The sequence below is a fragment of the Ornithorhynchus anatinus genome, chromosome X1, assembly GCF_004115215.2.
Source record: "Ornithorhynchus anatinus isolate Pmale09 chromosome X1, mOrnAna1.pri.v4, whole genome shotgun sequence".
Classification (NCBI taxonomy): domain Eukaryota; kingdom Metazoa; phylum Chordata; class Mammalia; order Monotremata; family Ornithorhynchidae; genus Ornithorhynchus; species Ornithorhynchus anatinus.
Window position 1 is genome coordinate 80,206,120 of NC_041749.1, and position 16,011 is coordinate 80,222,130.

A 16,011-nucleotide genomic window follows, 5' to 3' on the forward strand; every position below is an offset into this window, starting at 1 on the left:
TTCTCGTGCTGTCTCAATCAATGAATCAATCAACGCAGCAGTAGTCATTCAGTCAGTCATATTTATTGAGCATTTACTGTGTGCGGAGCACTGTACTAAGCACTTGGGGAGAGTACAATATAATGATAGAACAGACACTTTCCCTGTCCACAACACGCTTACAGTCTAGAGGGGGAGATTGACATTAATATAAATAAAGAAAATTACAGATAGTAGTAGTAGTAATAAAAAAGTATTAAGGACTCACTGGGTGCAATCCACTGTACTCAGTGCTTGGGAAAGTACAGCCCAAAGAAGTAATACGTGTCCTGCCCACAAGGAGCTTATACACTAATGGGAGAAGGATACGTAAAAATCTTTAAGACCGAAATGATCAAAATAAATAATCAAATATACAGTCTCCCTCTTACTTAGACTGTGAGCCCCATGTGGGACGGGGACTGTGTCCAACCTGATTAACTTGTATCTACCCCACTGCTTAGAAAAGTGATGACATGTAGTCAGTGCTTAATAAATACAATAATAATAGAAATAATAATAATCATAAAATAGATGCAAGTGCTGAGGATGGGAAATGGCTGGTGGGATTGTATGTCTGAGGATGTTGGGGATTTAACAGGGAAACCTTGGTTAAAATAGGTGGGACTTTAGGAAGCTGACTGTGGGGAAGGCTGTGGACAGTGTAACAATAATAATAATAATGTTGGTATTTGTTAAGCGCTTACTATGTGCCGAGCACTGTTCTAAGTGCTGGGGTAGATACAGGGTAATCAGTTTGTCCCACGTGAGGCTCACAGTCTTAATCCCCATTTTACAGATGAGGTAACTGAGGCACGGAGAAGCTAAGTGACTTGCCCAAAGTCACACAGCTGGCAGGTGGCGGAGCCGGGATTAGAACCCATGACCTCTGACTCCTAAGCCCGTGCTTTTTCCACTGAGCCACGCTGCAGCATGAACAGTAAGCGAGGGGATGGAGATGGGAAAGTTTGAGCATGAGGAACAGTTAGAAGGTTGACTTGGGAGGGGCCAAGAGAGCAGACCGAGTAGCAGCCGGCAAAGAGAGCAAAAATGTCAGTAAGGTGGGGAGAGTTGGTGGAGAGCCTTGAAGTCAATCATGAGAAGATTTTACTTGATGCAGAGGGAATGGGGGAGACATTGTGGGTTTGGAATAGAGAAGACATGAGGGCCAAGCGACGCTTCAAGAAGATGATCTGTGCAGTAGCATGTAGGATTTACGAGAGTGAAGAGAGACCAGCGAGGAAGCTGATACAATTGTCTAGCTGCGATACGACAAAAGTTTGGACTGAAGCTGGAACTCTTTGAGGGGAGAGGAAGGGGCAGAGCCAAGAGACATTATGTAGGTGGAACCGACCGGATGTGGCGATCGATTGGATGTGAGACCTGAAAGATAGCGACCACTCATGGTAGACGCCAAGGTTGTGCGCTTCTGGGACGGGGAGGATGGTGTTTTGGATGGAGACGGAATGGTTGGGGGAGGAGTGGGTTTTGAGGAGAGTAGTAACAGCCTTAAGAGCCCACCTAGGGTGGTGCATTGTAGCAGGAACTTGGGAAAAACAGAATAGCAAAGCGACCGGATCTCTAAACACACATAAACAGAAACAAAAATACTTACAACTAGAGTGGTCAAAATAAATAAAGGGAACAGACACATATCCATGGGTGCTAAGGAGAGGGCAAATGGTTTCACCAGTGCTAGAATTGGCTAAAGGAATGATATGACTCAAGGTGCTGAAGCGAACAGTGTGAGGAGGAGGTAAGAGTGCAGAACGAAGCACAGCTAGACATTTGGCTTGGAAGAAGCAGAGACAGTGCACCGGAATAGCAGGTGAAGACAGCAGATAGAGAAGGTGGGGCCACATGGTGGAGAGCTTTGAAGCTGATTCTGAGGAGATTTTATTTGCTGTGGAGATTCACTCAGAGCCCGGAAGGAGGGTTTGGAAAAAAGGAGAGATGTGGGTCGAGCAACGCTTCAGGAAGACGATCCATCCGTGCAGCAGCGATTGGACGGGGGAGAGGCTGGATCCTGGGAGACATTGTGAGGAGGCTGATGCAGTAGTCGAGCCAAGAATAGAACTTGTTCCAGACTGGTAGCAGTTGGGGTGGAGAGGAAGGGGTGGATCTGAGAGATGATGTGCAGGAAGAATGGCAGGATTTGGCAATAGATTGAATGTAAGAGTCAAGTTTAGACACGCTAATTTCAAAGTCACCCCTCAGGGTCACACCTGGAGAGTTTCCAGTACTTTACCAGTCTCGACTACGGGAAGGAGAGTCAAGTCAATGGTATATCCATTCCATTCCTAGCTTGGGCAGTGGTTAGCGAGTGGAAGGCAATCTGCTACAAGTCAAAACTCACCCGTGCTGGGCAGCAGCAGCACGGGAGAGAGTCGAGGGCGGGGACTCGGGTTTTATTGGAGAAGCAGCGTGGCTCAGTGGAGAGAGCACGGGCTTTGGAGTCAGGGCTCATGAGTTCGAATCCCGGCTCTGCCACTTGTCGGCTGTGTGACCGTGGGCAAGTCACTTCACTTCTCCGTGCCTCAGTTCCCTCATCTGTAAAATGGGCATTAAGACTGTGAGCCCCACGTGGGACAACCTGATTCCCCTATGTCTATCCCAGCGCTTAGAACAGTGCTCGGCACATAGTAAGCGCTTAACAAATACCAACATTATTATTATTATTATTATTGCGTGGAAGGCAGCAATGGTAAACCGCTTCCATACTATTACTGCTGTTACTCCTAGAAGAAGCAGTGTGGCCTAGTGGAAATAGCATGGTTCTGGAGTTAGAGGACCTGGGTTCTAATCCCAACTCAAATATGTGCCTGATGTGTGTGATTGGGCAAGTCACTTCACTTTTCTGGGACTGTTTTTTCATCTGCAAAATGGAGATTCAAAACCTGTTCTTACTCCTACTTAGACTGTGAGCCCCACGTAGAACAGGGACTCTATCTGAACTGATAATCTTGCATCTACACTAAGGTTTAGTACAGTGCACTTAAATGCTATTATTACTATTAATAACAATAGTGATATTATGATGACTACTTGTGAATTTTGGACAAATGGGCAGCCCTGTCAGAGCAATACAAAATTCTTAGGTTTTTGTGTTGTATTTATGGATTCACTCTTTTCATTCATTCATTCATTCATTCATTCATTCAATTAATTCAATCGTATTTACTGAGTGCTTACTGTGTGCCGAGCGCTATATTAAGTGCTTGGAAGACTACAAAACAACAATAAACAGTCACATTGTATGTCCACAAAGAGTTTACAGTCTAGAGGGGGAGATGGACAGTAATATGAATAAAATTACAGATATAATAAAATTACTTTTCCTCATCTGTCCATTGCCAACCTCACCACTCTCCCTTTCAACTGTGTCCCCTCTGGGCCAGAGACCATTTCTAATTTCTCCTTCGTCATACCCATCCCTGGCCTCTAGTCCAGTATGTACCGCACCACACCCGCCACTGAAAGAAAGGATCTGCCTGCTCTCTACATCTGATGTACCCTAGGCCTCAAGGAAACGAGAGGAGACCCGCCCACTTCACCCGCCCTCCACTAGGGAGCAGGCTTGAGTACTCGGGGGGAATGCTGGGGCGGCGGACCAGAAGGAAAACCTTCTTCTCCAGGAAATTTCCGGGTGGCTTTAGGAAGAACAGCTTCACCAGGCGATTCAAGATGAGTAAGCGATTAAAATCTCAGGTCAGTTTGATTTCCTTTCTTGGTCAGCAAGAAGCTTACAGAGGCCAACATGACTTTTGAGTGTGTTCTTGGTTTGCTCTGAGGTGAAATCATCCCATAATTTCTCAGTTTTAAAAGACATGCACTAAACCGCTCCTTGTGTAATGGAGGATCTCAGGTGTAATGGAGGATCTCCAAAGGATATTGATCTCTCAGTCCCAGATCTCCATGAGTGAGGCGAAGGTGCACAGGGCTAGTTCCTCAGGCTCAATACCATGAAAAGGCATCCAGGAAAATCTCAGGGCAACAAACCACCTGGTTTTAGAAAAAGTCACCAAATCAAAATGTTGAAAGACAGAACCAATTTCCCTTTATTTCTCTCTCTCTCTCTCTCTCTTTCTTTCTTTCTCTCTTTCTTTCTCTCTTTCTCTCTTTCTTTCTCTCTTTCTTTCTTTCTCTCTTTCTCTCTTTCCTTCCTTCCTTTCTTTTATTTCCAAACTCCCCAGAATTATGTACTTGGGGTATTATAGCTGAATCACATAATTTTATTCAGCCAGAGAACTTCCACAATAGGGTAACTGGCTTACTTCATTAGAAGTGAAATGGACAGGTTGTCTGTCTCTGAGGATTCTGCCCAGTGATGAGGGAACCTCCCCTCTGCCATCTCAATCCCCCACTCCATGGCCTTTCTTACTCCACTCCTGCTCTCTTTAAAGTTTGCCCCCCTCCCCAACCACCACTTGGCTTTCAAAATTGTTTCTCTGTGTAGCCCCAGCAGACACCCCCCTCCCCCCCCAAGCTACTACGAAAAAGGAGAACAGGGTGGTAGAGGGTGGTTAACTCTAAACATCTTTAAGTCAAGGTCTGGCTGTACAAGATACATCCCAAGGTAAAAGGTTTGAATTTTGGGAGAGGGTTGAGCTGTTTCCACCGATAGACTCACCCCACCCTCTGGCACACATTTGTTGTTCCCACCCACCATTCCTCTGTGCCCACTTCCTCTTGCCCTACCCCTCCTGTCCCTCGTAAACCCCTTTCATCCAATTTACACCCTCCCCCAGCTCTTTGCCTTTGTCTTATTAATCATAATAATTATTTAGTATTATTGCAATAATTATTTGTTTTATGATAATGATGACGATTAAAATGCAAGAAGACTAGAAAAGGCATAGATCATCCATCAAGATGATGCATTTTTTAAACCAAAACAAGTAAAGCCAGGATTTAAAGTCAGGCATGGTGTACAAGTCATGGATATCATAACATTAGGGCATTGTTTATTTTTGGATTTTTATATGATTCAATTTTTAGGTGGTTTAATTTTAATGATTTTATTTTCAGCAATAGATCTGGAGGTCCTGGGAGCATTTCCCATGTCTTTCGCAGAACTGCCCTATTGCAGGCATAAATGATGGATCCCACTTAACATATTGACTAGGACACACTTGGGCAATTTTTAAAATAAGAGAAAATCATGGGTATCATGCCAAATCACTGTATGTATTGGAAATGTACTGAATTTCAGGGCACTTTTTTTTCAAATGGTTTTCTCCCATTTTGATTTGCACAGGACTGAGAATAAGGCACCCTGGGTTTTAATCCTGACTCTGCCACTTACCTGCTTCGTGATCATTGGCAAGTCATTAAATTTTTCTGTGCCTCACTTTCTTCAACTGTAAAGTGAGGATTCCCTACATCTTCTTTCTCCCCCTTAGACTGTGAGACAGGGACTGTATCTGATCTGATTGTCCTGTGTGTGCTTAGTACGGTGCTTCACATTCTGGGTTCTTTTTTTAATGGTATTTGTTGAGAGCCAGACACTGTACTAAGCACTGGGTAAATAGAAGCTAGTCAAGTTGTACAGAGTCCATGACCCACATGAGACTCACAGCCTTAATCTCCATTTTACAGATGACATAACTGAGGGATGGAGAAGTAAAGTGATTTGCCCAAGGTCAAACAGCAGACAAGTGGCAGAGCCAGGATTTGAAGCCTTGTCCTTCCGACTCCCAGGCCTGTGCTCTATCTACTAGGCCATGCTGTTTCTCAGAAGTATTTAACAAATACCACTGTCATTTTTGTTATTACAATTACTTTTACCGTAAAGGTAGTATTTATTGAGTGCTTACTACATACCAAGCACTGGGATAGTACAGGATAATCAGCTTGGCCACGGTCCCAGTCACATATGCGGCTCACAGTCTAGGGGGATGAAGAACAAGCATTTAATCCCCATTTTGCTGATGAGGAAACTAAGGCACTGAGAATAATAATAATAATAATAATAAGGGTATTTGTTAAACACTTACTATGTGCCAGGCACTGTAGTGAATCAGTCAGGCAATCATAATTATTGAGTGCATACTGTGTGCAGAGCACTGTACTAAGCACTTGAGAGAGTATAACAAAGAACAGACGCAGCATGGCTCAGTGGAAAGAGCACGGGCTTTGGAGTCAGAGGTCATGGGTTTGAATCCCGGCTAGGCCACTTGTCAGCTGTGTGACTGTGGGCAAGTCACTTCACTTCTCGGTGCCTCAGTTCCCTCATCTGTAAAATGGGGATTAAGACCGTGAGCCCCACGTGGGACAACCTGATTCCCCTGTGTCTACCCCAGCGCTTAGAACAGTGCTCGGCACATAGTAAGCACTTAACAAATACCAACATTATTATTATTATTATTATTCCCTGCCCTCATTGAGCTTACAGTCTAGAGGAGGAGACAGATATTTATATAAATAAATATAAATAAAATTACAGATAAGTGCTGTGGGGCTGGGAGGAGGGATGAATAAAGGGAGCAAATTCAGGTGACACAGAAGGGAGTGGGAGAAGAGGAAAGGAGGGCTTAGTCAGGGAAGGCCTCTTGTAGGAGATGTGCCTTTAATAAGGCTTTGAAGGTGGGTAGCGTAATTGGCCTGGAATACCCTCCCCATTCATAGTGGACAGAGGCAGCACGTGGGCAAGAGGTCAGGTGTGAGATAGATGGGACCGAAGTACGGTGAGAGGTTAGCGAGAGGAGCGAAGTGTGCGGGCTGGAATGTAGTAGGAGAGTAGCAAGGTGATTGAGTGCTTTAAAGGTGATGGTAAGGAATTTCTGTGCGATGTGGAGATGGATGGGCAGCCACTGGAGGTTCTTGAAGAGTGGGGAAACATGACCTGAATGTTTTTGTAAAAAAATGATCCAGTCAAGCAGGGTGAAATATGGACTGGATTAAGGAAGAGACAGAAGGCAGGGAGGTCAGCAAGGAGGCTGATACAGTAATCAGGGCAGGAAAGGATAAGTGCTAGGACTAATGTGGCAGCAGTTTGGATGGAAGGCAGATTTTAGCGATGTTGTGAAGGTTGAGCCAAGAGGATTTAGTAATGTATCGAATATGTGGGGAGTCAAGGATAATGCCAAGGTTATGGGCTTGTGAGACAGGAAGAATGGTGGTGCTGCCTACAGCGATGGGACCGTCACGGAAAGGGTAGGGTTTGGGTGGGAAGATAAATAGTTCTGTTTTAGATTGTACTAAGCGCTGGGGTGGATACAAGCAAATTGGATTGGACACAGTCCCTGTCCTACATGGGACCCACAGTCTTAATCCCCATTTTACAGATGAGGTAACTGAGGCAGAGAAAAGTGAAATGAGTTGCCCAAAGTCACATAGCAGACAAGTGGCGGAGCTGGGATTAGAACCCATGTCCTTTTGACTCCCAGGCCTGGACTCTATCCACTGGGCCATGCTGCTTCAGAGAAGTTAATCGACCTGCCCAATTACAGGTCACAGCACAGGCATGTGGTGAAGCCGGAAGTAGTACCCAGGTCTCCGGACCCCCGCCTGCCCTGAGCAGGTCCCCTGCCAACCTCTTTGGCTTTTTCTCTCCTCCATCCCTGCCATCTGTCCTAACCCCGACTCCGCCATTTGCCTGCTGTGTTACCTTTGGAAAGTCACTTAACTTTTCTGTGCCTCAGTTTCCTCATCTGTCAAATGGGGATAACTGTTCTCCCTCCCTCTTAGATTATGAGTTCTATATGCAAAAGCGACTGAGTCCAATCTCCACACTGTTGGGCATACAGTAGGTGCTCAAACAACACCCCAATTTAATGATTTTTTTTTAAGAGACCAAGGCATCCCTCTGGTCCCAACCTTCCCTTGGGGCTCCCCCTATCCAGATGCGCTGAGCTTGGGCTCACCAACTGGTAGTATGTTGGGGGGGCCCTGGGAAATGGGGGCGGGGCAGGGGATCAGGACAGATCTCTGGAGGCTGGGGTAATAATGTTGGTATTTGTTAAGCGCTTACTATGTGCCGAGCACTGTTCTAAGCGCTGGGGTAGACATAGGGGAATCAGGTTGTCCCACGTGGGGCTCACAGTTTTCATCCCCATTTTACAGATGAGGGAACTGAGGCGCAGAGAAGTTAAGTGACTTGCCCACAGTCACACAGCCGACAAGTGGCAGAGCTGGGATTCGAACTCATGAGCCCTGACTCCAAAGCCCGTGCTCTTTCCACTGAGCCACGCTGCTTCTCCGTAGAGCACTAGGGTAGAGGCACTAGGATGTGGGGTGGATGGTTGGCAGAGAGCCAGAGTCCCTGGCCTGGGCCTGCACAGGGGGCACGTGGCTATCTGCCTGACGTGATGGGTGTTGACTCTGGGATTGTGAGATTGGCTGCGGTGCACTTTCATTCTGTGCATTGTCCCTGGCCGGGCCCAGTCCACATAGTGCTGAGGTCGGAAGAGCACGAGGCTGCTGATGTGGGAACTATAGGGGAGCCCCTACTGCTGCCTCCTGCTCCCTCCAGGACTGCTCCCTCTATAACATATGTACATCCCCATACACACTCACCTCCCCACATACACACACACGCACACCCCCTCAGGCCTTCCCAGATGTGTGGAGTCTAGAGCTGCTCTCCCCTCAACCCCTTTTCACCATGCAGGGGGCTGTGGAACCCCAAGGGAGCAGCTCCAACCCTTTGCCCGCCTTCCTAATGAAGCTGTGGACCATGGTGGAAGATGAGGACACCAACCACATCATTTTCTGGAGTGTGGTGAGTAATCCTTGGGCAGCCTGGAGGGAGGGCAGAGAGACCTCTAGAGGGTCTGTGATTTTGTGAGGGAGGTGGGCAGGGGTGGTATTTGTTAAGCAGTGTGTGCCAAGCACTGAACTAAGGGCTGGGGTCAAGACAGGTAGTCAGGTCGGGCACAGTCCCTGGCCCACATGAGGATCACAGCCTAAGGGGAAGGGAGAAGAGGTATTTCATCCCCGTTTGACTGATGGATAAACTGAGGCACAGAGAAGTGAAGTGACTCACCCCAGGTCACACAGCAGGTAAGTGGTGGAGCTGGGATTAGAACCTAGGTCCCCTGACTCCCAAATCTAGGCTGTTTCCATTAGGACATGCTACTTCTCATACTGTGTGATGCCAGTAAGAGGACCAAGAACATAGACTGTTGAGTGGGAGGAGCTAAGGAGGAATTTCTTCTGTTGCCAGGAAGAACAAGACATGAGTTGGTGGGTGGGGGAGGGTGAAGAGGGGAGAAATTCACCTCCATCCCCAATGAGCGAGACCTGGAAAGGTATTGGGGCCCTGTGGGAAAGAGTCCCCTTGCCAGAAGCCGGCAGAGAGGAGACATGGAAAGGAGATAGCAGGAAGGAGCTTCTATCTTGGGAAACCACCCATTGCCCAGGTTCCCAGGATGTCTTAGGGTGAAGATGGGATGACAGGGGCACAAAGGCCAGTCAAATTGGCCTCTCCAAATGCAATGCCTGGGACAGAGAAGGACTCCCTCATCCCTTACCCCATTCTCCCCTCCCATTCCCTACTGATGAGCCAGACCACACTGAAGCTCAGGCTCAGCCTCAGGTTGGTCCCGTTTTCAGCCTCATTCCTTCTCCTAGGGTGTCCAGGACCCTCCTTAGACTGTGAACCTCATGTGGGACAGGGAATGTGTCCAACCTGATAAACTTGTATCTACCCCACAGCTTAGAATAGGGCCCAGCACATAGTAAGCGCTCCACAAATACCATTAAAAAAAAGGGAGTGGGGGGCTAGAAGAGAGCATTGTCTGCATGCTCTATCTGGGTTGGTATGGTGCCCATGGCTCTGACCACTGACTTGTTTCTTTCTCTTCCAATGTATGTATGTGTCTGCATGTGTTTCAGAGTGGCTCCAGTTTCATTGTGTCAGACCAGGCAGAGTTTGCCAAGGAGGTGCTGCCCAAGTACTTCAAACATAACAACATGGCCAGCTTTGTGCGTCAACTGAACATGTGTGAGTCCCATCTGGACACTGGGGATGGAAAGAAGAGTCCCAGGCCCGAGTGTGGACACCAAGGAGGGGCGAGTGGCCAGGGAGGAGGGTGGGCATTGGACATCAGAAGGGTACTTCCAGAAGTGGATGGAGTGAGGTGGTGAGTTGGAGAGAGAATGCATACCAAAAGTTAGACTGAGAAAAGTCAGGGGTGTTTTGTGCTTTGCTGTTCCCTCTAGGGTAGCAAGGTTTCATGGTGGGATTTATTAAGCACTTACTATGGGCCAAGCACGGTATTAAGCGCTGCGGTAGATAGGAGATCTTCAGGGCAGACCCAGGCCCTGACCCAAAGAGGGCTCATCATCTAAGAGAGAACAGGTATTTTATCCCCATTTTTCCAGATGAGGAACTGAGGTCCAGAAAAGTGAAGTGACTTACCCCAAGTCACCCAGCAGGCAAGAGGCTGAACTAGGATTAGAGCCCAGATTTCCTGACTCCTGGGCCCCTGATGTGCTGTGGGGCCTTAGGCAGATTCCTCCCCTTTCTGCGCCTCAGAATTCTGTCTGTTTACTGGGGAATCAATCAGTCAGATGATCAATGGTATTTATTAAGCATTTATTCTGTGCCGAGCACTGTACTAAGTGCTTGGGGGAGTATAACACAACAGAGTTTGTAAACACATCCCTGACCACAATGAGCTTACAGTCTAGAGGAAGATAACAACCACCCCTCCCAGACTCCCAGAGTCCTCCCCCTTCCCTGACGTCTCCCCCTCTCCTCACTTTCCCTTCCTCTCTTCGCCACTCCTACTTCCCTTGCCTCCTTCCTCCCTCCGTAGGCCTAATGATGCTACTTGTCTCCTGTGTGACCTTCGACCTTATCTTAACTTCTCTGTCAGAAGCAGTGTGGCTCAAGTGGAAAGAGTGCGGGCTTGGGAGTCAGAGGTCATGGGTTCTATTCCCGGCTCTACCACTAGTCAGCTGTGAGACCTTGGGCAAGTCACTTAACTTTTCTGTGCCTCAGTTACCTCATCTGGCAAATGGGGATTAAAACTGTGAGCCCCACGTGGGACAACCTGATCACCTTGTATCCCCCAGCGCTTAGAACAGTGCTTTGCACATAGTAAGCGCTTAACAAATACCACATTTTTTTTTTTTATTTTATTTCTCTGGCTCATTATGGGCAGGGAACATGTCTGCTAATTCTGAGCAGCGTGATACCAGCAGCAGGAGAAGCAGCGTGGCGCAGTGGAAAGAGCACGGGCTTTGGAGTCAGGGCTCATGAGTTCGAATCCCAGCTATGCCACTTGTCAGCTGTGTGACTGTGGGCAAGTCACTTAACTTCTCTGTGCCTCAGTTCCCTCATCTGTAAAATGGGGATTAAGACTGTGAGCCCCACGTGGGACAACCTGATTCCCCTGTGTCTACCCCAGCGCTTAGAACGGTGCTCTGCACATAGTAAGCGCTTAACAAATACCAACATTATTATTATTATTATTAATTCTGTTGCATTGTACTCTCCCAAATGCTTAGTACAGGGCTGTGCACATAGTAAGCATTCAATAAATACTCTTGATTGATTGGACCTCAGTTTCCTCATCTGTAAAATGGAGATGAAGTACCTGTTCTCCTTCCTGCTTAGATCATGAACCTCATGTGGGACAGGGACTGTGTCTGACCTGATGATCTTGGATATAGGCCAGTGCTTAGTACAGTGCAAGTGCCAAGCACTGGGGTAGATCCAAGATGATAATATAATAATCATTAATCCCAACTGTAGTCCTGCTCTCTCTCCAGGTCTTCCCCACATTCCCTGGAGTTCCCCTCTGTCCCAAGAGTTCTCCCTCTTCCCCCAACCAGTCCCTTTGTATTTCCTCCCCTTGTGATGCCCCTAAAGGTCAGCAGCACCTGTTAGCTTCTTCCCAATTTGGAGTCCAGTGGAAGGGTCAGGGTGCCAGGGTGGAAGATCCCTGCTCCCTGATCCTCTCTCCCGTCTCTCCCTCTCTCCCCCCTTGTTCCCCCTGGTGGACTCAGATGGCTTTCGGAAGGTGGTGAACTTCGAGCACAGCGGGTTGATGAGGCTGCATCATGACTTCATTGAGTTTCAGCACTCTTATTTCCTGCGGGGACAAGAGCCCCTCCTAGATTTCATCAAGCGCAAGGTGAAAGTGGACCAGAAGAGGCTAGAAGTGAGAACCCCCTTGCTCCTGGGACCCAGCTCCCTCTGTCCTCCGGCCCCCTTCTCTGACCCCAGTGGGCTCTCTGCCTGCTTCATCCAGGACTGGGCCTCTGCTTCCCAAGAAGCACCGCTGTGGCTCTCGAATTGAGCAACCCCAATCCCAGTCTATTCTCACTCACCAGGCCTCAAGGGCTAGGGCGGGGACATTGTGAAGAGGGGGGAAGTGGGGTGGGACCAGCGTGGGACCAGGGCCGGGGTGGGGAGGTATGGTATCGAGCCTCATCCCTCACTGCATCCTTTCCAAGACTCAGGCCCTAGGGTTTAAGAACGAGGAGCCGTGGGTGCAGCAGGTGGATCTGAACCAGCTGCTGAATGAGATGCGGATCCTGCATGAGTATTTTAACTTGTCCAAGAGCCAGCTTAAAGCCCTAAAAGAGTGAGTTCTTGGGAGGGGTTGGTTGGGGGCGGGGGGAGTGTTGCTGAAGGCTCATGGGTGCTCTAGGGTGGGAAGGAGAGGAGAGGGCTTCGATTTAGGGGTGGAGAGAGGAGGGAAAGAACTGGGGGGAAGATCTGGAGGGAGGAAGAAGGAGGAGGGAGAGATGAAGGGGGATGGGAAGGGAAAAGGGGTAAAGAAACAGTAGAGGGAGGGAGGTAGGGGGGAAGGGAGGAGGAAAGAAGGAGGGTGACCAGGCTGAATGACTCCTTGGCTTGGGAGTCTGGGGAATGGCAATGTTTCCCCTAGCCGTGTGGCAGAAACAAGGGGGTCGAGATAATCAGGGTGCCCAGCCTCCCCTTGGCAGCCTCCAGGAGGACAGTGGGGAGGAGAGATGATCCGCCCCCGCCCCACTCCACCCCCAGTATGTCCTCCACAGTCCAGTCTCCACCATGGGGTGGGGCGAGGAGGACATTTCTCTGGGATCTCTGAGGAGACTGAATATGGGTCTCTTGACGACTGAATCTCTACAGGCAGATAGAAAGTCTGTGGCGGGAGATCATACTTCTCAGGCAGAACTGCACTCAGCAGAAGGAGTTCATCAAAAAGGTACCACCTCCAACTCCCCCTTCTGGCCCCACCCCCTGAACCCCTGGCCCTGTGTAACTCCCACCTTAGTACTTCACTCCCAAACTCTCCAAACCCAGGAGCCCCCCAAGCCTGGCTATTTCTGCTCACCTGGAAACCACAATTTCCCTTGCCTCCCCTCCTTTTCCTACCTCCCATCCCTCCTTCCCTACCTCCCTCCCTTGCCTCCCTTTAGTGTCCTTCCCTCCCTCTCCTTTCCCAACCCCCCTGCTCTCTGCCCACCCAAAGATGTCCCAAGCCTGGGGAACTCTGACTGGATTGGGGGAGGCAGGTCATTGTTCTTCCCAGTTTGTTCCCAAGAATCCTGGGTCTGTCCTGGGTGTCTGTCCTGGGTCAGCATCCCTGCTGAGTGAGCTAGGCCTGGGAACCCTGGGATAGAAGATACTCATCTTCCCAATTGGTTTGGCCAAAGATGACCACCATTTGGCTCATTTTTGTCAGCTGATCCTGTTTATATTTGAACTAATCCAAACCACGAAGACCAAGAAGGGGCCCAGTGGGGTCAAAAGAAAGCTGTGAGTAGGGAAGAAGGGGATTGGGAGGCCAGAGGGGATCTGTGGGCTTGGCCGGTGCTGGAGATGTGTGTGGGATGCTGGGATGGGGAGGGGTGCTGTGAGTTTCATTCATTAATTCAATAGTATCTATTGAGTGCTTACTACGTGCAGAGCACTGTACTAAGCACTTGGGGGATGGGAGCAGTGAGGAGCAGAGAAGGGGCAGCCTGTGTTCAGAGATGGGGATTTGGGTCTGGGGGAGGTCTGCGGGAGGTCCAGGAGTGAGGGGTAGGATCATGTGACTTGGGTGCCATGGTGATTGTGGAGCTGATTTGGCTGGAGTGCTGAGTCAACACTGTCCTGCTCCTGGCAGGCAAGTCTGTTGATTCATTCATTCAGTAGTATTTATTGAGCGCTTACTATGTGCAGAGCACTATACTAAGCACTTGGAATGTACAATTCTGTGCACTGGGGGCAGAGGAAGGGCCCTGGGAGCGGGGGAGAGGGTCCTAAGTCAAACAGGCTGGGTCTTCCTCCATACCATTTCTTGCCCCTTGAATTCAAGAAGCAAATAGAGGGTCAGAATTTGCCTGTCGTACTCATTTCCTCGGCTTTGTCCAATCACTCAATCATCAGTCCATCCATCCATCCATCCATCCATCCATCCATCCATCCATCCTTCCGCCTGCTCACTGGTCCATGGCTCCCAGTCTTGTAGGCGGAAGGGAGGGGCCAGAGAATGAGGGATGGCCAGACTGACCCCCTGTTCTTCCCTCTCCCCACTTTGCCACCAGGTCCTTGGAGGCGGGAATGACCAACTCATACTCTGATGGAGCCATGGCTAGCCAACCCCCAGCTGAGGAGCCTCACCCTGGCCCTTCTTACTTCACCCAGTCGGTAGGTTGTGTGAGAGGTTGTGCTCCCTCCCTCTCTCCCTCCCTCCCTAACCTCAGATGCTCAGGGAGCCTGGCCCTGTTCCCGTCTGCAGAGGGTGTGGTCATGGGGCTCAATGAGGCCTGGCACCAAAGGCTGGCTCTTCATCGTGGTCTCCTTCTAGGCTCTATCAACCTCTGGGACCCAAATTCCCTGTTGATTCCTCCCTGAGAGAATATTCCCGACCTTGTCTTCCCCTCGCCATCTCCTCCCACCTCCCCTGGCAGAGGCATCTGTGGCTCTGCTGAGGCAACCAACCCTCCTCTTCCTTCTCCTCCTCTTCCTCTTTCTTCTCCTCCTCCTTTTCTTCCTCCTCCTCCTCACTTCCTCCTCCTCCTCCACCACCATCTCTTCCTTCATCTCTTCCTCCTCCTCCTTCTCCTCCTCCCTCCTCCACTCCTCCTTCTCCTCATCAACAGTGATCTTTGAGAAACTGTGTCTCTACTTGGGTCTCAGTCCTGGAAGCCCGGAAGCTCCCTGAGGACAGACTTGTCCCCAGCTTTTCCACCCCCAATTCAGGGCCCAGTCCCCTGGCTTGGGGAGTACCAGACCACGGTTGCTCCTTTGTGTTTGTAGCCATCCTCAGAGCCCATCCCTGGCCCCAGCTGCCAAGAGCAGGAGTTGGAACCATTCATCACCGATGTGACCGAGGCTTCATTTCTGCCTTCCCTGTTCATGCTGACTCCAGCCCAGAATGAGAAGTAAGCTGGGGGGACACCAGTGAGTCAGTAGAGGACAGGTTGGGGCAGCAGTGCTGGGTGGGGTGGGGGCGGGGGAAGAAAGCACGTGGATCTGGGCCAAGGTGTCTCTGGTGCAGGAAGATGGTCCATCTGTTAGCCCTGAGGAGAGACTGCCAGAGGCACCACAGATTCCCCAGAATTACTGCAGCTTCTGAGCAGCACCCCTTGCCCCTCAACAGCACCACACTGCCCATCACAGTGGTCCCATCCATTCTGGAAGGGAAGGGAGACTGAAGCAGAACTCTCTGGCCTCTGGCCACAGGGACTCTGTAGACAGGTGGATGAAAGCAGGGGTGGGGGTGGGAGCAGGAATCTCCACTGCAGCCCAGCTCCTGTGGGCCCCCATCTATGATCTCGCAAATGAGGCTGGAAGAGTTACCTTCCAGGACACTAACTACCTAGCCCTCTCTTTCCCTACTTCATCCCCACTCTACCCCTAGACTGCTGTGGGGGGTGGGGGGAGGGTAGGGAAGGAGACCACGAATAACTGCAGGAATGGGCCAGCGTGGTTATTGTAATAATAATAATAATGATAATAACTGTGATATTTGTTAAGTGCTTACTATGTTCTAGGCACTGTGCCAAGCTCTGGGATAGATACAAGGTAATTGGGTTGGACACAGTCCATGTCCCACATGGGGC

General features: G+C 49.5%; 1 protein-coding gene across 2 annotated transcripts in view; it reads left to right on the forward strand.

Annotated features, from left to right (window-relative positions):
- Positions 1 to 3,657: 3,657 nt before the first annotated feature.
- The window catches only part of LOC100680741 (heat shock factor protein 1-like), a 29,817-nt gene continuing 17,463 nt past the window's right edge, over positions 3,658 to 16,011 (forward strand). The window contains exons 1-9 of one of the 2 annotated variants that reach the window (XM_029051676.2): positions 3,658 to 3,726; positions 8,630 to 8,740; positions 9,856 to 9,964; positions 11,977 to 12,131; positions 12,427 to 12,557; positions 13,088 to 13,163; positions 13,644 to 13,717; positions 14,491 to 14,593; positions 15,206 to 15,330. In XM_029051676.2, the coding sequence (XP_028907509.1) occupies positions 3,703 to 3,726; positions 8,630 to 8,740; positions 9,856 to 9,964; positions 11,977 to 12,131; positions 12,427 to 12,557; positions 13,088 to 13,163; positions 13,644 to 13,717; positions 14,491 to 14,593; positions 15,206 to 15,330 (908 nt within the window). In that variant the 5' untranslated portion in view covers positions 3,658 to 3,702. The remainder of the gene's footprint in view (positions 3,727 to 8,629; positions 8,741 to 9,855; positions 9,965 to 11,976; positions 12,132 to 12,426; positions 12,558 to 13,087; positions 13,164 to 13,643; positions 13,718 to 14,490; positions 14,594 to 15,205; positions 15,331 to 16,011) is intronic. The other variant, XM_029051677.2, reaches the window with a different exon arrangement.